This window comes from Nestor notabilis, unplaced genomic scaffold (assembly GCF_000696875.1).
Source record: "Nestor notabilis isolate BGI_N333 unplaced genomic scaffold, ASM69687v1 scaffold9052, whole genome shotgun sequence".
NCBI lineage: Eukaryota > Metazoa > Chordata > Aves > Psittaciformes > Psittacidae > Nestor > Nestor notabilis.
The window spans coordinates 60365-85774 of NW_009918740.1; the positions used below are offsets into that span (position 1 = coordinate 60365).

At 37.2% G+C, this 25410-nt stretch overlaps 1 protein-coding gene across 4 annotated transcripts in view; it reads left to right on the plus strand.

Moving 5' to 3' along the window:
- CDK17 (cyclin-dependent kinase 17) overlaps positions 1-25410 on the plus strand; it is a 54638-nt gene that overhangs the window by 24050 nt on the left and 5178 nt on the right. For all 4 annotated transcript variants that reach the window (XM_010009882.1, XM_010009883.1, XM_010009884.1 and 1 more), the window contains 7 exons: positions 13230-13355; positions 17193-17249; positions 19519-19633; positions 20132-20226; positions 20648-20710; positions 23793-23916; positions 24889-25009. In XM_010009882.1, coding sequence (XP_010008184.1) covers positions 13230-13355; positions 17193-17249; positions 19519-19633; positions 20132-20226; positions 20648-20710; positions 23793-23916; positions 24889-25009 — 701 coding nt within the window. The remainder of the gene's footprint in view (positions 1-13229; positions 13356-17192; positions 17250-19518; positions 19634-20131; positions 20227-20647; positions 20711-23792; positions 23917-24888; positions 25010-25410) is intronic.

Here is a 25410-nt window from a genome sequence, read left to right on the forward strand (position 1 = left end):
ACAGAAGTCCTGATTCGTTTTGAAGGTAACTAATCAAGTTAATTGAAAGCTGAAACCATGGAACAGTCCTTTTTACTTTTAAGAACTTTTGTATATAACCAAATCTTTCATGCTTCTCTTGAACTTCCTCTAAAATTCTGAAAATTAGCAGCCCATCAAAAAAATTGCAAACAATCAAACAAATTGATCTTCCCCCCTCCCTTGGTAAGTACTTGCTAAAAACATGCATACTGTAATCGAAGTGTTAATTACCAGTATTGAGTATTAGTATTCCTGGGATGTTTTGTACATTAGGATTCACGTTTTGATTCTTAGTGTCCATTGTAATGAATCATATAATAAAGCAACTTTCTCTGTAATCACTTAATAATTCAGAGCTGCAAATAAAATTGTGACATTGTCAAAAAGCAGACAGATTTTTTTTGTCTAGAATATATGCAAGATTTTGTTGGGAAAGAAAACTTGATCCTGCTAAAATTTTTATATACAGGTATTATGGAAGAGAGGAGAGTGCAAAATAGATAACAAAGATGCAATTAAATGCAGCAGAATCTCCATAGCAATAGAAAGCTGAAATTTCATAAACTTAAATTGGCCTGGTTTAGATAGGAAATCATCATACTGCAATGTAACCTAAATACGAAGCATTTTAGGTATGAAGTGGTGATATCGCAATGAGAGAGAACCTTACTCTGCAGTGAAAAATCTGCTGGGGTGAAAACTTTCCATCCACAGTAGTAGCTGTGGAGGTACACCAGCTTTTGATCTGTCATCCACCCCCCAGATGACATCAAATTCAGGCCAGCATGACTGTTTCAGACAGGGAGATGGTGTGCATTTGCTTCTGAATTTGCAATGCTGCACTTGTGAGACTAGATTTAATTTTTTTTTCCTAAATGATTGTTCATTGTTATCTTGTGCTTAGAAAACAAAGAGAACATACCAGAATCTCATTGTGTTGCCTAGATAAAGTTTATTTTGCCAGTAATCCACAGGCCACAAATGGTCCATAAAGCAGTGGTGGTTTGGGTTTTTTTTTCCCCTCCTTCCTTCCCCTCATTCAGGAACCATGCTGATGGTAGGTATGAGCATCTATTGTGTGAGGAATTTGGCTTCACACAGCTGTTAGGTTTTATAATTAAAATGTCTACTAATCTCATGCTAATATCAATTATTACTTGGTACATCAGTACAACTGTTTATCAAAACAGATGTATGGAACCGTTTTTTTCAAGCACCAGAAGCACAACAGCCCAAGAATGAATATATATGTGTATTTTAAGTAGAGGTGCTTTGATCTCATGTAATGAGAAACACTTCTCCAGATCATGGAGATACAGCTTAAAGCATTTTCATTTTGATTTGCTGGAAAAGATGACATGGGCAGTAATGCATTGATATAAATGCATGTTTCGAGCCAGAAATGTTCACTGGGCGTCCTGTGCCCATGCACTGGGTAGTGAATGCTTCATTAAGACTGTGGTGGATAAAAAATAGGGAGATACAGTCTGTGCAAATTGAAACATCTGTTTCCCTTTCCCAGAAGTCCAAGATCTGTAAGCTGTCTTCACATGTGAACTGGCAAAGGGCCATAACCCACTGTTCACCAGCCTGTTTCCCAGATATTTTATCTTGAGAAACAGTTCTTATCCATCTGACTGTCACATTAGTGACAGGAGTGTGTTCCAGATCAGGCTGCTCCAACCATACTGCTATAGGGTATAATTCTCCCCTGGGAGGATTAGCTGCAGGGTTAGTGCTTTTAGCTAAACAGGGAGAAATACAAAAGCTACGATGTGATCCTGTGGTCATATGTGGATTGAACTGGTTGCCTACCGAAAGAAAGAACATAGATGACAAATAAGTTTTTGGCGAGCTCCGCCTTTTACCAGGGATGTGGGAGTTTTGACACAGCCTGAGTAACTCAATTGATCTGCTGTTGGTCCAGCTGGGCAAGTGTACTTTCTCCAGAGAAAACCACACAAAATTAATTGATGTTTCAACAGATGAAGTGCTAAGATTTTCTGTTTGTAGGCTTCAGATCAGAATGTGGTTTATAGGTCCCCATTCACATGTGCAAATAGGGCACTCTTTGAACTCTTGAGCAGCAAGCTGAATGCAGTAGTGACCCAGGCTTACAGTCAGGGACAGAACAGTATTTTCCCCTGTCATTAGTTTTGGAAGCAGGAAGTACTGTATCAAAGACAGACTAAGCATTCAGCCCTACGTTTCTTGCCAGGAGGCTCTGTTGGACACCCAGCAGGCATCACTGCAGAGCCTTCTCTGAGCAAAGGTTCTTCCTTCCCCCTTCCTTCTGTGTAACTCCTGCCTTATTTCTGGATTTTGTCTAGTTTCCTTATCTGCACCTCCTGAGAATGTGTAGCTTTTCTTCTGATTGTCTCTTCTGTGAATCTAAGCATGTGGTCACCTACCAGAAGATTTCAGTACTAGACAGAAAAGAATTGAAACTGAACACAGTCAAGACTTTTTGTTTTTCAGTGTGTTATCTCCATTCAGTCATGCTTGGCAGCTGCCTCAACCTTTTGCAAGGTTACACTAGAAAATGTGCAGTTATTTTTGTAAACTCCTACTTTCAAGTTCACCTGAAGCTTGATGTTTTTTAAATCCCTCTTCTAATAACACAAGTGCATGTTCTAAATTACTAGTATGGTTTTGATGAAACTGATGGATCTCCTTTTGATCTGTTTGATTGGCAGATTTTCATTTCCTCTACAAAAGAACTGAAACTGCAATGCGAAAAATTACTTTCAGCTTGGATAACAGACAGACTTCTTTAACCAGCCTTTTACTAGATTTTCTAGGGGTAACTGTCTGTTACCAGCTTTTCTGCCCTTCTGTTAGGAACCTTTGTAATCCTGATGCTAAAGTTCTTGCATTCCACTTGCAAATGCTACTTCTCTTAGAAAAGGTGCTGCACTAGGCAGACCCCTTTTTAACCCTTTTTATAGGGATGGAATATCTGCCTTTGTTTGTTTGTTTTGCTTTTTCATACCTTGGTTTTCCTTTTAAGTTCTTTTTTAAGACTTTTGCTATTATATTGGATATGTTCAACCATCTCCAAAACACATCTCTAGTAATCACTGGAATGCAGCAGATGAGAAGTCAGTACTTGAGTGCAGTATACCCTGCACTCGCTCCAGCCTCACAGTCCTGTCCAGGAAGGTCAGATTTGCAGTTTCCCTATTCAAGAAGTTGGTTTATTTTGAATTAACCAGTTTCTTCATGGTACTTTCCCTTTGGTACTCGCAGCTTTGTGTTGATGTGAATGGGTCATGTTAATAATTAATGTTACACTGTTTGAACAGTATAATGTTAACAGTAAAGTTAACAGAACTGTTCTAAGGGTCCAGGTTTGTCTTTTTATAGTGATATGTTCTGTTTTGTTTCTCTTTTTTTTCCGATTCTCTTCCCCTCCACATCATTCTTCCTGTACACTGATAAACTTATGCTATCTTTTTCTTTTGGGCAGTTTCTCCTACTTCCCTGCTGTAGAAATTGATGAAAACATATGGAAATCTGTGTTTAAAAATCGGGAAGTTGTAGGAGTAAATTAGGCAGAACTTAATTTATTAGCATCTCTTATTGCCCAGCACCTACCACTGAGTCAAACGGCCATCAGACCCTGGGTTTCATCAGGGTTTACGTTGAGGTTAATGCCACAAAGTGAAATCTTGTTACGCAATAATTTAGTCAGGCAAACAAAATCAGACATGATCTTTTTATGGTTGTTACTATTCTTCTTATTCTTCCTTATAGTATCTTAAGTCCACTTCCTTTTGAGCTCTCCAAGATGCAATAAAATAGTAACAAAACAAAACAAGAAATATACCCAAGAAGAATTTTGAAGTATTTCTGGCATAATTTGTCACAAATTTCCTATGTATTCATACACTTGATGAAAAGAAAGTAATATCTCACATTTGAGTTTCATTCCTCCTTTCTCAGATTTTTCGAACTGATATTATGTCACAGTATTTGGTTTGGTTTCATTGTTTGTGAATAGAAGCTCCTGGAATGCAGTTCCTGAATACTGTATTTATGCTGAACAGATAGGAAGTAAATAAAAAACTGTCTGTGGGGGTTTTTTCTGGAGGAAAAAAAAAAAAAGGATGAATGAGCAGTTTTTATTCAGCTAGTTGGTAGTTTAAGCACCATATCCATGAAGTTAAGATTCTTGTTTAAAGTATTTTGAAGAAGTTGCTCAGGATTAATTTTTTTGACTGCTTAAAAGAAAAAATCCTACTAACCTGTAATTCTAACTTTGCAGGTTCAAAAATATCGATTGTTACAGATATTACTGAAGAGATACTTTTCATTGCGCTAAAGTAAAAGCTATCTGCTTGCAATTCTGGTTTCTGTGCTTTAAAAAAACCAAATGCACGTTGAAGTGGCCACAGATACTGGCAATAACTTTCTTGAGCTACTGACAGTAAAGTCCTTGTGTTGTTGATTGATAAGAGTAGATGTACTGGGAAAGTTTGACTCCTAATCCCAGAATAGAAATTAAACCTTAGAATTATTAATAATATCAATATTTCACTGATTACAGTTGACTCCTTGTCTTTTCCTAGTATCTCAACATCAAATCTGGCGAACTGTGTTTATGTTGGGGGGGGGGGGGGCAGCAAACATGCAGTATCTGTGGTCATTGGTGTTTCTTATGGGTCTGAAATAGCCTGTAGACTTAATCTCATGATAAAATCCCTGAAAGTAGTTTGGGTACTTGATTTGATGAGCATATTGTAAAAAAAAAAAAAAAAAAAAAAAAAAAAATCTTTATGTAATTGATGAACAAATTCCATATTTTTGGTCATTTCTGTCCCAAATATAACAAGCCTCCTGATTCAGTGCACAAAATTGACGTTCTCTTAAATTGTGTTCCATTTCAGTAGACTGGCTGAAAACCAGTGTAGATTTATGGAGTGAGAGCAGGGACTTAAGAAGATTATATTTTCATTATTGCTTCTAAGAGAAGAAAATGTTATTTGATGACCCTTTCCTCAAATTTAACAGGATAGTAATTTATTAATTGTGATTTTGTTTTACGTAAAGTAATAATGACAGCTTTAAAGTGTAAGGGAAAGATGTAGTATTTAATTATAAACTATTCTGCAGAAGGCAGAAAAAAAATGCACTTTCTGCATCACAATGAAATTACAGTTACAATTGTCAGTTGAGTGGGGGAATGATGATGATTTTGTATACCTGTAAGGAAAACTGGTATAGATAACTCATCCCTGCTGTTGAAGTAGTCTTTTTGGTTACAGTAATCAAGGTTTATTTATAAAGGTGTTGAAATAATATGCTGCAAGGATGCTATATATTTCTTTTGATGGGTGTGTATGCTGGTGGTTTTGCCTCATGACCTTGGACGAAACAACAGAATTCTCTATAAATATATTCTCTGATTTGGGGTTGGGTTTTTTCTATTTGCTTTTGCCTCTAGCAGTCTTGTATGTCACAATTCTGCCGAGGTTCCAGTTGGCTTCGACTGTGCTAACTGTCATTTGACAAAAATGCTCTGAAATTTGATAAGGCAGACTTCAGAACACTGATACTAAAATGGTACAGTAAGTACATGCATATAAGGTTGTATATTAGAAAGTTTAAATTGTCATTGGCATAAGCAAATGTTTTTTAATTAATTTGTTTGCTTTGTGTCATGAAGTAGCATGATATATACATTTTATTTAAAATGTGCAAGGAAAGAATACTGTGAAGAGTGGATTTTTTTATTTTTTTATTTTTTTACAGTTAGCATGTCATGAAGTTGAACTGTGTTGCATACAGGGTTATATGGTAGCATTTTAGATCTCATTAAGCATTCTCCAGTGAACAAAAGTGCTATGACTTATTAGTGAACAGCTTGCGGTTACAGCTGACATGTCTTGCTGGTGCTCGCTAGAACTGGTGAGAAGGCTGATTCAGACTGATGCTTACACAAGAAAGCAAAGCGTTTTCATTTGATCTGTAGTGGATTGTTTGGGCTGTCAGACTGGTGTCTGTAGACTTAGAAGAACAGTTTCTTTGTGAGGCTGTAACAAAAATTTATTGATGGAATTTAGCAATATTAACTCTTAAAGATAAGCTAAAATTTCAGGGAAAGGTTTGCTATCATGTAGTAAGTATGTACCTTAAGTAACGATTGGTCTGGAAATTTAACTTGCCAATAAACTGAAGAACCAAAGCAGTAGGGATTGGTATGATAATGATAATGTAGTTTGTGTCATCCACTGACTATCTGCTCCTGACAGAGCCAGCTTCCTTCTCCTCTTGGCCCCTAAACTTGCATCAGCACATACTCACTTTTTTTTTGAAGGGGTAGTTTTTTGCCAGTTGACCTTCTTACACCCCATCACTACATCATTAGCTTAGAGCTCATTCTCCTCCAAAAAAGCAATGGGAACATCTGGCCACAGGCAATGAAATACCGGGTTTGGACGTAGTCAGCTGTTAGATGACCTTAATGAAATGTTCAAGGAATAGTGAACTGAGGCCAGTGCTGTCATGGTTTTCCCTTCAAGTTTTTACGACAAGTCATTTGGTACTACAGGATTGCCCCTTTTTGTATGCTTCCTACTGCTTCACTGGCAGAAACCCAAACCTTCTTCTCTTACTGCAGTTGCGAGTGCAGTAGCAGCTTCAAACAGCCTAGCAGTTGAAAGATCAATGGCATTTGTAAGCCAGTAGATTGGAGAAAGATTTACTGTTGCTACTGCAGCAAGAAAGAAACAGTCTGCAAATTGGTACATTTGTTAAAGGATAAAAATAAACGTAGTCTCAGTTTTTCTTTTCCTGCTTTTTTGTACCAGAGTAAAAATTGGACTTGGGAAGACCTCAGCAAATCCTTCGCTGGGACAATTTTCTGGTTATTTTTTATTATTGTTATTTTGTGAAAAATATTAGTGTTTATTCTCTAAGTGTGCTATATAAGTCAGATGTAATGACTTGAGTCATCAGAAGACACACTAAAAAGTGTGAATATTTCAAATTGCTTCTTTCTAGAGCAGTTTTAATATGTAGAGTTCGAACTTTCTATATCCTGAGTTAGAATTATCTTTATTTTGCTTCAGTTAAATTTATTGAAGCGTGTAGCATATCTTGGCAAAAAATAAATGGTGAGTTAAGGAAGAGCATAAGTTGTTAATTTTAATATCTGATTTAGAGTGCGAAAAGTTAACTGTATTGCTTTCACAAATACAAATAAGTGCATTGTGTGGAAAAATTTACTTTTTCGACAGGGCTTAAGAGAAGTGAAAATTGATCTGTTGGCCAGGAATGAGACTTTCTGAAAAGCGTAATGCTTATGGCAGTAAAGTCAAGTCAAGCAATTAGGAAGAGGAATAGCTGACAAGTTTGTATTATGGGGAGTAGGAGATGAGAACAGGATAGGTAGCAAAGGAATAGAGTTGTTTGAGAGTCAGATGAAAAAAACAGAATGTGGTAACGAAGTTCTAGTATTAAACTCTTGTGAATGGCTTACTATGGGTAGGAACTGAAGAAGCCGGTATTTTTAACAGTGTTTTGAGCCATCCAAAAGGGGGCCAGAAGTAAAGAAATCAAAAATGTTGGGATTTGGGTTTTTTTTACTTCCAGCTATGTGTGAAAAGCAAAAGGTGTTTTGGGTGGAGAGGTGGTGGTGGCAGCATTGGTTTGTCTGTCTCTTTTAGACATGTTTGTTTACTTAGGCTCACAGGACCTGCAGGATTTAAGTTGAAACACCTTTTCTTGTGCCCTAGTATATGTAAGTAGTCAGTGGTAGACAGAATATCTACATCAAGTTACAGCAAGGTGGTTGGATGCTAGCCAGACAAAAGACAAGGCTGACAAAGTGAAGCTCTTCTCAGAGCATTTGCTGTAGTTAGTGATAGAAGTGGATGGTAAAGATGAGCATGAATTAGGGTAGTTTATCTCCACAGAAAACAAAGTTATATTAGTGTCACAAGTGCTTACATGTTTATCTGCCATCAAGCTGAGTAGGACAAATGTGATTCTCATTTCAGGCATATTATAAAAATAGTATGCATTTCTCTGCCAGTAATACCAGTTATAAAGCAAGGCTGAGAGTAGGTATGCACATGAAGATAGAAAATCTGTTTTCGAGTTGTAGAAGGAGGGGGGAAATGCCACAAGCATTCTTGTTACCTTAGAAAAGCAAATGGTGCCTGAATATGTTCTGCAGAATATATTCTGGAACTGGATCAAAAAAATTACTCATTAAGTGACATACAGTTACCTGTAGGCATTTGAGCATTTTATAATTCCTTTATTGAACACTGATAATATTTTTTCCAAGTTGACCCTAAAGGTAACTATAAAAGAATCGAACTAGAAAATGTTACGAATTGACAAAAGCTTTTTCATAAGTTAGGCCTCATTTGGAAAAATAAATCTTAAGTGACTTACAAGAAAACATTATCATTTTAATTCTCTGAAGATAGTTTGTTTTACCTGAAGTACTTTGTTGTCCCTGTAAGCTAAGGTTTTGAACTTCAGTAAACCTTTGCTTGTTAAGAGTTACAAAGGAATGTGCCCACATTCCCTCCGCATAGTTGAGGGTCTGTGTACACCACTTACACACCTGTTGTGTTTAAAAAAGGATATGTGAGATAACATAGCGAGTCAGCCTAACTTATTATCTTCTAAAACATGAAACAACAATTTAAAATATTCATAAAGGCATGCAGAATTAATTACTGTTAAAAATGGACATTTAACTCTGTCATGTTGACAAGCTCAAAATCTTAATTACCAAAAACTTAATTAGCAAAAACTAAAGAGCGAAGGGAAAATTACCAGTCCTGCCATTAGTTTTACATGCTTTCTTGTTTCTTCTTTAAACAGCATTGTAACAGGATCTTTTAACAGCCTGCATTCTTAACAGCCTGCTAATAATTTCGATTATAAAAGGTTTCATCATTTTGGTAATTTTCCTTGGTTTAAGGTGGTTTGTGGTTTTTTTTTTTTTTCCCTGACAAATGCTAACATGTCATTAGATTCAGTTGGTCATTAAAATTAGTGTAGAGAAAGTCTTCTGTCCAGAAAGTGTCTTTTTCATTGTTTCATGGAATTCCACAGAGGCTTAAGAGAATTAGAAATTCTTAAAAGTCACTTTTTCCTACTGCTGCTTGCAGTCCAGCTGACATCATGCCAAAATCACAGCAAACCATGGCCTTCAGAAGAGCAGGTTTTGCTACTGCTAAAGCAGCAATAGCAAGATTGCAGTGGGGTAGCTGCAGTGGCAGCATGCAGGATAGGAGGTGGTGATTGCATCCAAGATGCAACTCTGGGCTTCATACACTAAGGCCAGCCTTTCCATAGAGGCCATTCAGCACCACTGGGAAGTTGGTTGCTTCCCCTCGGCTTGACAGCCAAGCCAAACTGGCCAAAGGGCTATTCCGTATCATCTGATGTGTAACAAAAGTTGGGGTAAGGAGGAAGGGTGGACACTTGTGGCTCTGGCATTTGTCTTCCACTTCGTGAGCCACCACCAGCCATGCTGAGGCCAGTGTGGCTGGACACCAGCCTGCCAGTGGGAAGCAGTGAATCAGTTCCTTTTTCCGCTCTTCTTGGGCACGCAGCTTTTGCTTTCACTATTAACTGTCATTGCCCCCACCCACAATCTCACCATCCTTTCGTCTCCTTTGCATCCCATGGGAGCAGGGAGTGAGCGCTCAGCTGGGTGTGAGCTTGGCTGTTCATGGGGTCAGCCCACAGTGGGGGAATAAGTCTGCTGCTGCCATCAGCTGACCAGGTTGCCAAAATGTCAGCAGACTGCCTGGCCTTGAACACTCAAGGCTCAGAATTGTTTGGTGGATGGTAGGGTTCTTGCTTTTCTTTTTAACATAATCTCAGTTAAATTAACTAGATTTTTTTAACTATGCCAAACTGTTGTAATTTTAGTTTCCACTTTTTCTATTTAGCCTCTAGGAAAGGTGCTTATTTCTCTCATGCAGGTCTAATGAATCCTCTTTCATGTTGCTGTATAGCATTTAATTATGATTGCTTTCTTTTCCCAGGAGGTGGTTGCTTCAATTATTGCAAGAACTGGGAGGAATTAAGGTGGTACAGACAAACAAAATATGATAATTTCTATCTTGCAACTATGGGATCACAGTCTAAACGACTTTCTCTAATTTTGCCTATTTTAGGCAGATTGGTAAAGGGTGATTATAATACAAAGATGGCAAAACTTTATAAATGTAACTTTACATATGATCTTTTGAACATTGGTGTCATAAAAGGTTTCTGACTTGTAGCCAGCAATTTTAATATATGGTTTTTAAAAGGAAGTTGTGGCCTGGTTGACATTTCAGCACAGCCTAGTATGCATGAGTATTGAAAGAAGAATAATAGTGTAGATAGGAGGAAAAATATATCAAGTACCTGCTGCAGTTTCCATGAAATTATTATGTTTTCCTCTCAGAAAATAGACTTTTTTCTGAAAAGATTTTATCCCTACTTTTCCCCTCAGGTTGTGGTATGTTTGGATTTTTTAAGACAGGCATTGTAGGGGGTGAGGGTTGTTGTTGTGTATGTAGACTATTGTTTGTGAGATTTTTCCCCCAAACTGGAATAGATTTTGGCCTTTGTATCATTTAAGTACTTGGATGCAACCAGTATTTATACTGCACACTGTGTAGCAACCAGTGTATGTTTTCAGCGTAAGCTCAGTGTAGAACCGAGAATGTCACATGGATCTCTGAAGCAAGTCACGGAGGTGTTTGCAGTTGCTTGTTGCAAAAATGACATGGGCAGAGCTTTTGAGAATGAAGGAAGGGGAATTCTGTAATAGATTTACAACTAGCTCCCATTATAATATTGTCTGGTACCTAAAATATTGTCATCTCCAGTTTTTATGGTAGCTGGACTTCAAAGTAATGAATCTTTGGTAGATGTTAAGCATCTTAGAAAAGGTATGTCTTTATTGATGGCAGTCACTGCACAGTTAATGGCATAGCTTTCAAACTGTTGTTACAGCTTAAAGTCTGCCTTTGCTTCCGTCTTCCTACATACTCACCAGCTTTATATGCTTGGAAATGCTTCTTTGAGGCTGTGGAGCTAGGAGTGAAGCACTGCTTTGGCTGCCCCAAGCATGAGTGCTGTGGGAGGAGCGAACAAACAGATGGAGAGCTTTGGGGTACAATCAGTTCAATATTGTATGAGGCCTTTGCATTGTGGTCCATGATTTCAGTATTCCTATAAACAGACTCTGTTAAAATACTTATCAAACAAACATGATGGTATAGTAAGAAGAGAGCACTGCAGTAGGTTTCTATGCCATAGAGTTAATAGATAGAAGTAGGAGAAAGTTATTTTGCCAAAGGGTATATGATTATGATGATTTCTACTAAGTTCAGGAAGTATATTGAAAAACTCAGCTCAATGCTATGTTCTTATGCTGTCTTGAAATTTGTCAAGTTTTTGCTTCATTTTATGTTCTTGAGCAACGGCAGAAAGAAAACTGCCCCACTATTCATCTGGGATTACAATGGAAAGGTGGAGCAGAGATTGGTACTGGTGCTTTTCCTGCCATCCCTGTTTTATTCCAGCAGTTCCGTAGTTTCCCACTGCAAGTGAGATGACAAAGTTGTTTTCTTTAAGGCAACATGGAGCTTCTTCCTTTGTGGTCATCTGTTCTGATGAGCTACCCGAATTTTCTGAAGAATGCTATAAATTATGGGGTGAATTTATTTAGTTATTTAACATGATCTGAAGCTCTCTTCAGTAGGGGAGAGGCATTTCTTTTTCAGATGACTCTACTACCTTCAGTGAATTTCAGTTGCCTGTTACAAAAACAGCATTAGCAGAGCCTGTCAGAAGAAAGAAAATTCTTTACTGGAAAATAACTGGTTTACTGTAGGGATTCCTCCTAGCTCTTATTATAATTTAAAACTTCTGTACAAAATAAGAAACACAGATACCAATTTTTTTCCAGTTATGCAGAGAAGCTGATGATGGGCAGCAAAGTTGAAGCTACCAGACTTTGTGCTTTGTACCTAAGGAGGTGTGAGGAGCAAAAGGAAAACAGGAGGATCAGCTGCCAGAAGTTAAAGCTTTGTTGTCATCTCTCCAAAAATTTCTGCTTGTATCCAGTGCCTGTAGTGAATAGCATATGCAGATCAGTCATCTGGGGGGATGCATATTAGCTCTTCAGTCCTATCTGAAATTAAACTACTTGCCAAATTAGATTAATTTTTTTAATATATGTTTTAACTGATATTTTTTGCTTAGTTGTTGCTCCAGGTACATGTACAGATCATACATATACATGGTTCAGATAGATTATCAGTACTGAACACTTAGCAAGTTGTCTCCCAAGATCTCCAGTCTTGAAAAGTCTGATGATCCAGTTCTTTAGCAGCCTAAGCCAATTTAGCTGCCGGCTTCCCAGGTTTGCCCTGCTGCCTCTCTGCCCTGTGTTCAGGCTGTGAGCTTGTCTGACCTTACACTGAACCTGTTCGGATCACAAAGCTGGCAGGAAGCTATGCACTTCGCCTGAGATGGTTTCTCGATGATTTAGCATGCTGAAATAGTTCAAAGCTGCTGCAAAGACACAAGTAGAAACACATGGCCAAGCCTGAGGGGAGCCGAATGAGGATGTAGTTGCCAGGTTAGCTCAGGATGCCCTGAAGTCAAAGCTGGAGGTAATAGGTAAGATAGAATAAGGTAACATCAAGAAGAGCTTAATGCCCTCAGGTTAGTATTTATTAAATCTGAGGTCTACTGGCAGAAATCCAGAGTTTCCCCCTTCTGCTGGAGAAAAGTGTGAAAACGGTGGTACCAGAGATGTCCTCTTAACTTCATGGTAGAATCTGTGGCAGTGGATTGTATAGTTTGATGCTGAGTGTCATTTTCCTTACTTGATCTTCCGAGTTCAGCTTGGATACCTTTACTAAAAAACTACCTTTACTGAAAAACAATTCTTACTGTTTTGGAAATTACTTCATATTTTTTCCATGTCTAGATATGTAGCCCTTTTGTCTCTGTCGTGGTAACTGGCCACTTTAAGAGAATATTTGATATTTCATTTTCTGGCATGTTTAAGATTAGAACCAAACTAAAAATAAATAATAAAAAAAAGAAATGTGCAGTTGAAATAGTAACACTGTAAACACAGCAACACTACGGGTCTTAGAAGACATTTTAGGAAATTCTGAATTATACCTGAATACCTGATCCTTCTTTTTTAACATTATTTGCTGCAGGATTTGAACAAGCGCTTGTCCCTGCCTGCTGACATCAGGATACCAGATGGCTATCTTGAAAAGTTGCAGATTAACAGCCCACCGTTTGATCAGCCAATGAGTCGACGTTCTCGTAGAGCATCACTAGTAAGTGTAATGCATCTGCCTTGCTAAAGCAACTTCTTGGGTCTTAGGTTCCATTTGATGTGGATGTCTATATACTATACTACGAAGCTGTGATTCAGCTTCATCTACACCTTGGCTTTTACGTCCTGAACTTCAGCGTTCACTAGCTTGCATCTGCCAAAATCCATTGCAGAATTTCACCCTTTCTTTCATTTTTCTTCTTCAAACTTGGCCCGATCATTTCTCTGTGAAGGTCTTGACCCATTGAAATTAGGTCAGTTGAAACTGGTGGCTAAACTCAACTCCCAAAGTGTATACTTAAATCCTTTTGCTTTTTAGAGCATGGATGATCTGTTTGAGCAAATAGGCCACATAGTCTTAGGTCAAGGCCAGGGTTCTTACATAGTATAGTAGGAATGCCCTAAAGCAGCATAATACGACAGCAGGTTATCCTCACTGTTCTTTTTGTATTTTATAACAAACTTTCTCTCTCAAAAAATAAGTCTTTTCCTTGGAGGTTGCAGAATGAGAATTCTTGTACTATAATTGAAGTATAAATACTAGAAATCTTGGATTCTTATATAAAATCTTCACATCCCTGAAATGGTAAAAAAAAAAAAAATATTATGTTTACAAAAATTGCTACATTTCAGTCATAATTTGACCTATCAGCTTTCTTAATGTTAATTGTGGTCTTAAAAAATTGCTAGACCACTACTGACTTTCTGAACAAATTAATGGTTGAGAAATTCTTTACAGAGAAAAACTGGATAGATTTATGTGATCCACATTATTCTTTGTTTTCTTGACTTAATGGCTTATTTGCTGAAAAATAAATATGAAGGTACTTGTAGTGAAATAATTTTAACAACTGTGAATTATCTTTATTGTGTGCTTTGTGAATTAATATTGTCTGTAACAAAGCAATGGTTGAATTTTATCATGTATTTTTCCCCTGAAAAAAAGTAGAATTTAGTGTGCTAGACTGAAACTCTAATCTGCATGTCGCCTTCTACGAGAACAGTATTAGAAGAAGAAAAGATAGGATCAAAGTACTGGAAGTAATAATAATGTAGCAAGCTTAAATATTTGTGCCAGAATTTTGTAGCTCATTAACCACTTAGTTACTGATGCAACACTGAACTGGGGAATAGACTTCCCAAAACACTCTCTTTTCAGATGCTGGTGAAGTACCTTTTCAGTAGAACCTTTTCAGTGGTATATAGTACTTGGAGGCTGGGGACATTTTCCTGTATAGTTAAATCCCCTTACTCGTTTAACATTGACCCCTGAGACCAGTTCAAGTTCCGTCATCTTTACCTTCCACAAGACAGACAGAAAAACAGTGCTCTCTAATGAGTATGGTGTGTGTATGGAATCAGATTCCTGTTACAAGGTTTTTTGGTTTGCCTTTTAAAAATGATTTCAGGGCTGAGGAGTCCAAAATGAAACCTGCCAGCAGTGCTGTGGTATGCAGGCATGCATTTGCTGCATTGTCCTTTCATGATTTCAGACTAACTTTTAGAAAAGAGAAATTGAAGGACTCATTATTCTGAGATTGTCGCTGAAAGCTTGCTAGCAGACTGTTAATTACAATATATGAGCACTGTGCTCTTCTTCAAAGGCACGTCTCTTTCCAAGGCTTAATAGGAATCAAAAGAAAAAGGCTATAAAATATATCAAGTGAGGACTTGTTATACTTTAGGCCTGGTATTATTCTTTGAAATACAAGGGAAAAATTAGCTTTTATAGTACTTGTATTTTATGTATACATGTACAGTATTGCATGCACAGTAGCATAGGTGTAACTTATGTGCCAGCCATTAGAAATGAAAGACCATAAATAGGGTGCGTCAGTGTTTCTGTATAAGTCAAGATAGACAGATGTATATTGTAGAAAAAAGTTAAATAGTTCAGAAATTATTTTGAAAGAAACATAAATTTCTCTTAGTTTGTGGAATGTAAAAATTAGTTTTTCTTCTGAGTGGTAGGCAACCAAAATGTGATTAAAAAAATGAAACACACTGAAAGATAGGTCTTGGAGAATATCTGTCCTTTGTATATAGGAAATATTGTATTATTTTATTGTCTAAAGAAGATCCTAAGTTTATTAGTCTGGATGAAAAATATTGGGGTTTCTTAGAAATCAGACTTTTAAGTTGTATTCCAGATTGTCTGACAGTAACAAGGCCCATGGCTACGAGTTCTCCTTTAGATTCTCCTGTAAACTAAGCAGCCTATCTTTTTAATTCTAATACCATCTAATACTTACTTCAAGATATGTTTAAGTAGGTCAAAATGCACATTGGAAACATTTGCTTTACTAACATTGTACCTGTATCAGTGGTATGTTTAAAATCTTACTGGAGTTATAAGGATTGTCAGATATCAACTCTGCTTTTATTTTGGGATAAACAGCTTGGCATCAACCAGGTCCCAGATACGCTTGATGCTAAAGTATCTTTATGCAGGGGGGTTTTTTATTTCAATTCTAACACTAATTTAATAAAACAGGTGTACTCTTAATGCTATGGTAACATAATTATGTTCCCATTTTTTATCTTAGATATGTTTACAGACAAGATCTTAAACTTACTTCAGATATATTTTCAAGCGTGTGTTCTGAAAATTAAGTATTAATCCAACTTTTCTTAGTATACCTTCGTATTATATTGTTGTCAACTCTTAATGCAGTCAGCAGTATTTATGTTACACTGTGTTACCCTGAAATAATATACAACTTTAATATCCATCAGACTTTTAGGAGCAAATCAACATATTCTGACTAGTGGAGTTAGGTGCTGAAGCCAGTCCAGGATCAAAGTGTCATTCCTTAGACAGAAATAGCAAGTGGAGAGCTATGTTTGGAAGTGGAAGGAGGAGGTGGTGCTGGGGAGAAAATCCGACTTTTTTTGTCTTAGTGTATGTTTAATTATCAGTAAAGCAAAACCCAATGAACTGTATGGATTTTGAATTTTGTCAGGGTACAGGCAATTTGTAAATTGGTTTAAAAATTTGTGGTTTACATGTCTACTTTCAGCATTCTTTGCACTGTAAGACAGTATAAAGCTTTGGTGTAATTGACAATGGTCTTACGTGAAACTGTAAGAGATACCCATATTAAATGAGAGTAGCAGTGGATTTGAACAGGAAAAGACTGATGATTTTACAGTCTTCAGAAGAGGTGTTACTGAGGCAGGCAACCCCTCACGGCTTGCACTGCAGAGCTAAGTTGATGACGAAAAAAGAGAAGGTGAATAGAACCAAGTAAAATACACAAAGACATGAAGTTATGAGCCAATGAATGTAAATTGTTGAGACAAAGCTGAAGCATGTGAAGGAATAATGTTAGGAGATTTTACTGGCAAAGTTTTAGGCTGAAAAGTAGCGGGAGGTTAGAATGGGAGAGGAAACCTGGAGCTGACATCTTGAATGTAGCAAATAAGTAATTGTCAAAGAAGCAGCAGCACATGGTTATGCTGAGCAAAAGAAAGGATGGAATAGTTTGAGATGACTTCTTTGCTCTGAGCTATAACAAACTCATTTGTAGTAATCAGATCAGAATAGTAGAGAAGACCTAAGTAGGAGGCAGGCTAAATGGGCTTTTGGTCCACATGTAACTTGGTTCATAGTCCTTCTGGGATACACAGTAGACTGGCCAGCAGGCTGAGCATTAGGCCTGGATGCTGGGACATATTTATATCATGATATGCTAAATTGTTTTTAAAATAATGGAATGATGTGGTGCTTGATCAAGTAGTAAAAGGTATTTTTCTGAAACAAAGTTTAGCTTGCTGATTAAGTGATATATAAAGTATTCCATTTTAGTGATCAATTTTCCATTTCTTTTCATTGCAGTCAGAAATTGGATTTGGAAAAATGGAAACCTATATCAAGTTAGAAAAGCTTGGAGAGGTATGTATAGCTTTTGAAATGATTAGTGCTTTGGTGGCAATGTCTTATGTAAAATTCTACATAAACATTAGCAGAAAATCTCTGTATCCCTCAAAATACTCATTGAATTCGTCTTTTCAGCAAACTAAACATAGTCAACGTGTGTAGCAGTGTCACAACCACACAAATGTTCTGTGCATGTATCATAAGCAAAATTAGTCATTCTGTTAGTAATAAAACTAGTTAAGCCTGATGTCCTCCTGCCTTGAATTAGATGTTAGGAAATATTCATGCTGGACAAGAAGCCAACACTTGCAGGGTGCAGGCAGTAGCTATGCATGTTCTGGTAGCGAAGCCAGCATACCTGAGCTCGGCGACCAGCTGGATGCTGTAAGGTGAAGTATGTAACACTGAGCTTGCCTGTCCTTCTGAGAGGGCAGCGGTACAGCTTTCTACCTCCACTCAGCCTCTGACTTCCAGAGAAACAGTAGAATTCAGGAGGAGCCACGTGTCAGTCCTGTCTGGTTTGATTGAGGTTGGCCAGTGGGATCAAAAATGAATAAGGAGCATAGAAGCATTGGGACACACTGAACATGGCAGAAGAAAGCAGGGCTGGGCAGCATCTCTGGCGTGAATATTGCAGCTAGTCCTCCATTTGCAATATTTTCACTTCCAAAAGCATTTATTTTTTATTTTGTCTCCACTACCTGTTAGATGGATCACTAGACATGACATAACATGTCTAGTGATCTCTTTGGAGACATGTTGATCTAGTAGGTATCAAGTCATAGTTGTGGGTGTATATCTCACTTGTTTGCAGAGTGTAGTGGACAACACCAGGTATGTAGAATCATAGAATCATTTATGTGGGAAAGACCTGTAAGACCACTGAGTCCAGCCATTAACTGGACTGCCAAGACCACTAGTAAACCATGTCACTAAATGCCACATCTACATGTCTTCTAAATATCTGCAGGGGTATCTGCCCACTTCCCCAGGCAGCCTGTTCCAGTGCTTGACAGCCCTTTCAGTGAAAACATTTTTCCCTAATATCCAAGCTAAACCTCCCCTGGCACAGCTGTGGCCATTACCTCTTGTCCTATCACTTGTTACTTGGGAGAAGAGATGAGGCACCTCCCTGCTCCATCCTCCTCTCAGGCAGTTGTAGAAAGTGTTAAGGTCTCCCTTGAGCCTTCTCTTCTCCAGGTTAAACAACCGTGGTTCCCTCAGCTGCTTCTCACAGGACTTGTGCTCTAGGCCCTTCACCAGCTTTGTTGCCCTTCTTTGGACATGCTGCAGCACCTCAATGTCTTTCTTGTAATGAGGCACAAAACTGAACACACTATTGCATGTGCAGCCTCACCAGTGCCAAGACAATCACTGCCCTTGTCCTGCTGGCCACGCTATTTCTGATACAAGCCAGGATGATCTTGGCCTTCTTGGCTACCTGGGCACAAGCTGGTTGTCAGCCAACAACCACAGGTCCTTTTCTGCCAGGCAGCTTTCCAGCCACTTGTCCTCAAGCCCTTGGCATTGCATGGGGTTGCTGTGACCCAAGTGCAGGACCTGGCACTTTGCATTGTTGAACCTTGTACAATTAATTGTCCACAGCCCATCGATCCTGCCTGTCCAGATCCCTCTGTAGAGCCTTATAGTACTGTACTGTAACCTAAGGCAGTTTCTGTAACTTCATTGTGTCCTCTTTCATTTGCTGGGATTAGTTGTACCTACTTGTTGTTTTGCCAGAATTTCTTGCCCTTATGTAATATGCCCTGAGAATTTTGGATCTCTTGCTGTCCAAACAAACAAACAAGTTTAAGAAAGATAAGCTTCATAATATTCACTGTTCATGATGTCAAGAAGCTATTAAAAGTTATATGTCTTCATTAAAGTAATGGAAGAGTATGCAGCCTTCAGAAACATAATTGTAGTGTAGTTTAGAGATACCTGAGCTAGTTTTAATCAAATAGAGACATTCAAAAGGGTAAATGAACCCAGCAGTGAATTTAATGCTACCTGATCTGGCTTCTTTGGTAGCTGTATGTGTATAGCTTTCCATGTCATTTTCAGACGTGTTAAGCATATGCATCCCTTGTGTTTTCTCTGTGTTCAGACCTGAACTTATAAAATATTTTGGTAGTTTTACATGTGTCAAAAGAAGACAGGGTAAAAACTATTTATATTCAAAATTAAACCTATTAGAACCTCAAACAGAAGTTTATATTTTCTTTATTAACTGATCTTTCAATGAAGGAACAAGTTGTAAAAGTGTCCTTTTTCCACTTTGTAGGGTACTTATGCTACAGTTTATAAGGGGAGAAGTAAATTGACAGAGAACCTGGTAGCTCTGAAAGAAATCCGCCTGGAACATGAAGAGGGAGCACCATGTACAGCTATAAGAGAAGGTGATAACTTTGGTTTTATTTCTTAGAATTTCAAATGCTTCTGGATATCTTTTTTACCAAAGTGCTGTTGTTATTTGGAAATACATGGGAGGTTAACGAAATTGGTATTAGTTTTGATGAGGAAAATTTTGGTCTAGATATACGAAGGTAAAATGTTTCAAATTTATTTACTTTATGGGGGTGGATGTGTTCTCAAATGGATGATTTTTTTACTGAATTAGACTATTGTTAGTAACTTTCAGGGATTCAAAATACATTTTACCAAATGGCTACTTCTCTTTGAAATGTATAAGAAAATATTTACACTTTGTTACTCAAATGTCTGGTGTTTTGATTAAATATCTTTCTTATTAATTAAATCTATGAGTATCATGTTCTTAATAAACAGCTTTTTAATTAAAAAAAAGTAAATAGCTTATATGTATGAACTTACTAGAAATGCATTTACTGCTCATGTTTTGCATTTATTTATTTTATACTTACAATTTTCTTTTGCAGTGTCATTATTAAAAGATTTGAAGCATGCGAATATTGTTACATTACACGATATTGTCCACACAGACAAGTCTTTGACTCTTGTTTTTGAGTATCTGGTAAGTGCTTACACAACTAGCAAGATTAGTTCAATTTGTTGTTTCTAAGTAACACAAACATAACAAAGTAAGAGCATAATAAGAGGGTGAAGAAAAACTCTTTACTTCCAATGTAATTGGAGAATATAGCAATTGCATAACATACTGTGCCACACACAAGATGGAGAAAGCAGCCATAACAAATGATATTGCCTAAGACAATGTAGTTTGCTGGAAAGCATGTGGTATTTATATACAGATATACATATATTTGGAAAGCCAAAGTTTTCTGCATGTTGAGGCTTTTGGTTTTTTTTACCAGTGAACATTTTTTGCAGGCAGCTCAGTTTTCTGATGAATTATTTCAGTTCTAACAATAAATAATACGTACATAATCTGCTGTCCACTATTTTATTGACCAATGATGATGATGTTTTGACAGGACAAGGATCTGAAGCAGTACATGGATGACTGTGGTAACATCATGAGTATGCACAACGTAAAGGTGAGTGGTTTGAGCAGGTGACTGTCTTCTAGCTTTCTCTGTTCTAAGAATTTCAGAGAACTTACTAATCAGGAGCTATATGTTTAGGGCTTTTTTTTTTTTTTTTTTTTTTTAATAAGAGACTTAACTTCCTTTTTGACCTTTGGCCCTGGCTTAACTACATTTGACATCAGATGAAGTCGTTGGTTTTGATGGCTGAAAACAGGAGATCATATAACTTCATAGGTTTTCATTCTCTTTGAAGTTTTATATTTAAAATTAAAAATTTCCTAAAGAATAATAAATTTGTAACTCTTTTGATCTCCTGTCCACCTATTATTTTATACTCATTTATTTAGTCTGTAGTTTGATATATCCTGAAATAAAACTTACATATGTATGCTGAGGAAAATCTAGCCTCAATCATGAACGTGGGTTTCGATGCCATTGCCTACCACATGAGTAAGAAATTGAAAATACATATTTAAGAATGAATAATGTTCATCTTTCTATTGGTAATAAAATGGAAATTATTTTCTTTAAGGTTTGTGTGTTCCTTTTACCTATGTCTGTGGCCAGGTCAAGTGACTCAGTTTCCAATCTGGTCTGATGAATCTAACTCATGTTCAAGTGTTATCTCTCTCCGAACAAGCAGGTTTTGACTTGGAAAACTGGGATAACTTTATGTTCTTTAATACTTAAGGTTTTATAAACAAGATTCTAAATAGGAGAACAATACTATCCTGAAATGAATGAAGTTGCCCAAGAAGGCTGGGTTACCAATATCGCCCTTCTGTGTTGCAGTCTGTGCTGGACTGTACCTTCAAAACCTCTTTATTAAGCCATATGTAATTCATATAAGGGATGTTATTTGTATGGCAGACGTGTTTGAGAAACTCTTCCATGCCTCTTTAAAAAATTGACTTTAAGCTGTAATCCTCACAAAAGAAAACACTAGTCTGTACGCATGGTAGGAAAACTACATTTATTCTTACGCAGTAGCACATGGCAGAAGTGTGGTTGACAATACAGTGTACTGAATACTGTGGTGGGCTTTGTGTGCATTCCAGTAGACTTGTCATCCTTGGTTTTGGCTTAGTTGCGTGTTGAGAAATCTGTTCTTAGTTGAATTACGGATAGGATTCAGTCTAGATGTACTGGTTACCGTTTGGTTAGCTTTTTCTTTTATTCTGTTGTCGCGTTACAGTATCTCTAGGAAAAGACATCTACTCTTAAACTTCTCTGTTTCTTCCTTTGAAAATCTATAAAGAGAAATTCTTTAATTTGTATCTATTTCAGAGAGACAACAAAAAAAATATAATTATGCTTATGTTTTTAATTAACTACAAGTTAATAAGCAGGGCTTTAAGCTTAAAAAAAATAAAGCAAAGCTGTAAGTGGGACGCTGACTCCTATAATAAGTGCAGTTAAAGAACAAGCAGAATCTGTTTATGGTAATATGAGCTAAATAGAGGAACTGTTTTTCCTTGTTTGCCTATGGTTTAAGCTGTGACCTAGGAGCAGATTTGTACGGTCAGTACCTTTGGCACTGGTAAACCAAAACAGCTGCTTAACTGTGGTAGCTGTAGGTGCTTATGTTAAAATAACTGGGGGGGGTTGGGTCATTATTAACATTTGAGAGACCTCCCTGTCATCACTCTCCTTGCATTTCTCGGCTAATTTTAGGGGTTTTAGTTTTAACAAAATTAAGATGTATAATATACTAACGAGTGTGATCTCTGCAGGTATTACTGTTTCAAACAAAATTTTGAGCTAATACATGTTGTCCTATGCATTTCCAAAAGGATCCCTGCCAACTGTGGTGAAGATCCACAATTTCTGTGGAATAATCTGTTTTGCCTTCTTGACTTATCCTTGCAGTCCCACTGTACGCTAGAGATGGCTATCAATTTCCACAGCAGTCTGGTTAATATCACTTGGGACTGACTGCAACAGCACGGACATAGTAGATGGAAAAAAACTTGTTGCTTCTTATCCTGCTCTTCAAAAAAGAAAAGAAAGAGCTATCAGTGCCAATGCCTTTTTGCTAGCACAGATAAATCCCACCTAAGCAGACTGAGAGCAGATAAATGTAACTATACCTGCTGTGTATTTGTCCAGTTTACAAAAAAGAATTTGGTGGTGCCACCTGGCACAAAAATAAACTGATGTGTTAGAAAATGGTCATATAAAAACATTTTGGTGTTTCTCCTCAGAAGTCCTGCTACATGCTTAATTTGTCACATTGGTAAACATTGCTTCCTGTAATGCTCTGTGTTTTTTCCTGGCTGAGGACTGTTGTATGGTAAATGCCAGCAATGGCTACCCAGAAGTTCCTTTTTCAAGATCAGACCTTTTATACATACAGAAATTGTAAAATAGTAGTTGTTAATGCAGTGATATAGTAACTTGCTTGACTGCCCTCTGCTAAACCTTTCTTTTCTTCCCTTACTACTTTTATGTCTATATATGTGCAGCATTAATATGCATGACTGAAGTTGTTTGCTTGGCTTGCTGTTCCAAAGGACTAAAATAAACCTGTGTGTGTTAAGGTGAGGGGATGAATATAAATGCCAGAGGCAGTTGGGCTGCCTTAGTAATCCTTATTTCTCATTTCTCCATGTTTCATGAGCTTCTGAATCCCAGCGTATTTTTCAGTGTGCCAGAATCTTCTTTAGATAGTTTAGCACAATTGAATAGAAAGGATGCTGAGCTGTATTTGCAGAAGGGAACTTTTAATATAGTCAGAGACAGTTACCTTTAAAGACATTAGCATGGAAAAGAGCACTGATAAATGCTTACTTAAAAATAAACAGCCCTGTGGTTCACTTCAGATAAGCAGAACAAATTGCTCTTAAAATCTTCGTTGTAAAGTATGGTGTTAAAGCAGTGCATTAGCGTAAAGGGCTTTTAAATCTGTAAACAACAATAACGTCTGGATTGTGTTCATATAGAAAGATAACTTACTTTTGGAGAAGTATTTTTGTCCTGCTTGCAGTACAGACTTAACTCTACAGTGCCCAAATGGGCTGTTACAGTCAGGTAATCTGCACATTAGCATTTATATAAATATTCTCATTTATATAAATGTTCTCTTTTGTAGCTATTTTTATACCAGATTCTTCGTGGTTTGGCATACTGTCATAGAAGAAAGGTATTACATCGAGATCTGAAGCCGCAAAATCTACTAATTAACGAGAAAGGAGAACTGAAGCTTGCGGACTTTGGTATGGCTTGAAATTACTCTGTAACAGATATTTTCGTTCATTCGGCAAAAGAGAGGCATCTTTCCTTATAGAGGAAAGATGAGAACATCAGGTCTGTAGTGAATTTTTGCATTCTCAGATAGAAAATGAAAGCCTTCTACATGATGTTAGTAATCAAAGTAATATGTGTATAGGTAATAATGTCACCTGCCTTGTGACTTGAAAGTAGTCTTAGGGCTTTCTTTGGAGCTGATACTTAGTCAAATTGTTAAGGTGGAGCTCAAGTTGCTTTTCTTAACACTTCACTCCGAACAGAGTAACCATGTCAGGAGAGAGAAAGGATCTGTCCATGTGCTAAATCATTAGGTGTTACTCCATCACTGATACACCAAGTTCCTTTGGGATATCCAGTAGAGTGGCGCATTCACAGATTCCTGTTACCTTCTGTGTTAGGAAGGTCCTTTGAAAGTCGTGCTACCACTGGGGTTTTTTTCTCCCTTGTGTGTGAAACTTGCTCAGATTCATCTAACACTGTAGGCCTACATTTTATTGAAGGTAATACTGACAAACTTTGACACTGCTAGGATGGAAAACCCCTGCTCATCCAATGCTAATTTGGTCTGTTTCCACCTTTTTATTATTTGCTTGTTGCCTTCTGCCTTTTGTAGAAATATTGCAGAAGGATTTTCGCAGGAGGGAGGTGTCATATTGATCTAATGCTTAGTTGTTTTAATGAAATTTATAGGATTACTCCAGGATTTTAACCGTTTACCTGTCTTCTGTGCTTAAAAATGCAGACCATGTGATTGCTGTAAATACCAAGAGGCAAATCACAAGTTGTAGAAACGTGTTTAGTAGGGCTTTTTAATGAACATCAAGGGAAGGTATTTAGCAAGTATAGTAAGGTTGATTTAGCTCATACTAAATTCTTTGTCATGCAAAAAAAAAGAAAGATTTCAGCAAACTGCACGTCTTTATTTCCCTTTTATCAAGGATTGGCTAGAGCGAAGTCTGTTCCTACGAAGACCTATTCCAATGAAGTTGTCACATTATGGTACAGACCACCTGATGTTCTCCTCGGATCTTCAGAGTATTCAACTCAAATTGACATGTGGTTTGTATAGCTTTGTCTAATTTAAATTTTTGTTCTCAGTCAAGACAAAAAAATGTCACCTCTTCATTATTATGTAGTAGCATTCAAATACTCATCCTTTGAATTGTTGAAGGTTACAACTGAGATTTTTACACAAAGGACTGGCAGCCAGGGAAGATGCTATTATTTCTCTCTTTTTATTGCTTACAGTAAGCAGGCATTAGGCCCACAGTGTTAGCAGGGAGAAAAACAAACATGTTCTTCTAATGACATTATAATGTGGTATTTTACTGTGAACTTTAATAGAATTGTTAAACTTGGCATCTGAAGGGAGAGGATAGAATATAGCTATGACAGGTTTTGTTTAGTCTTTGACAGTTCTTTTGTTACTACATATCTTTCAAAACAGTATTTTTAATAGC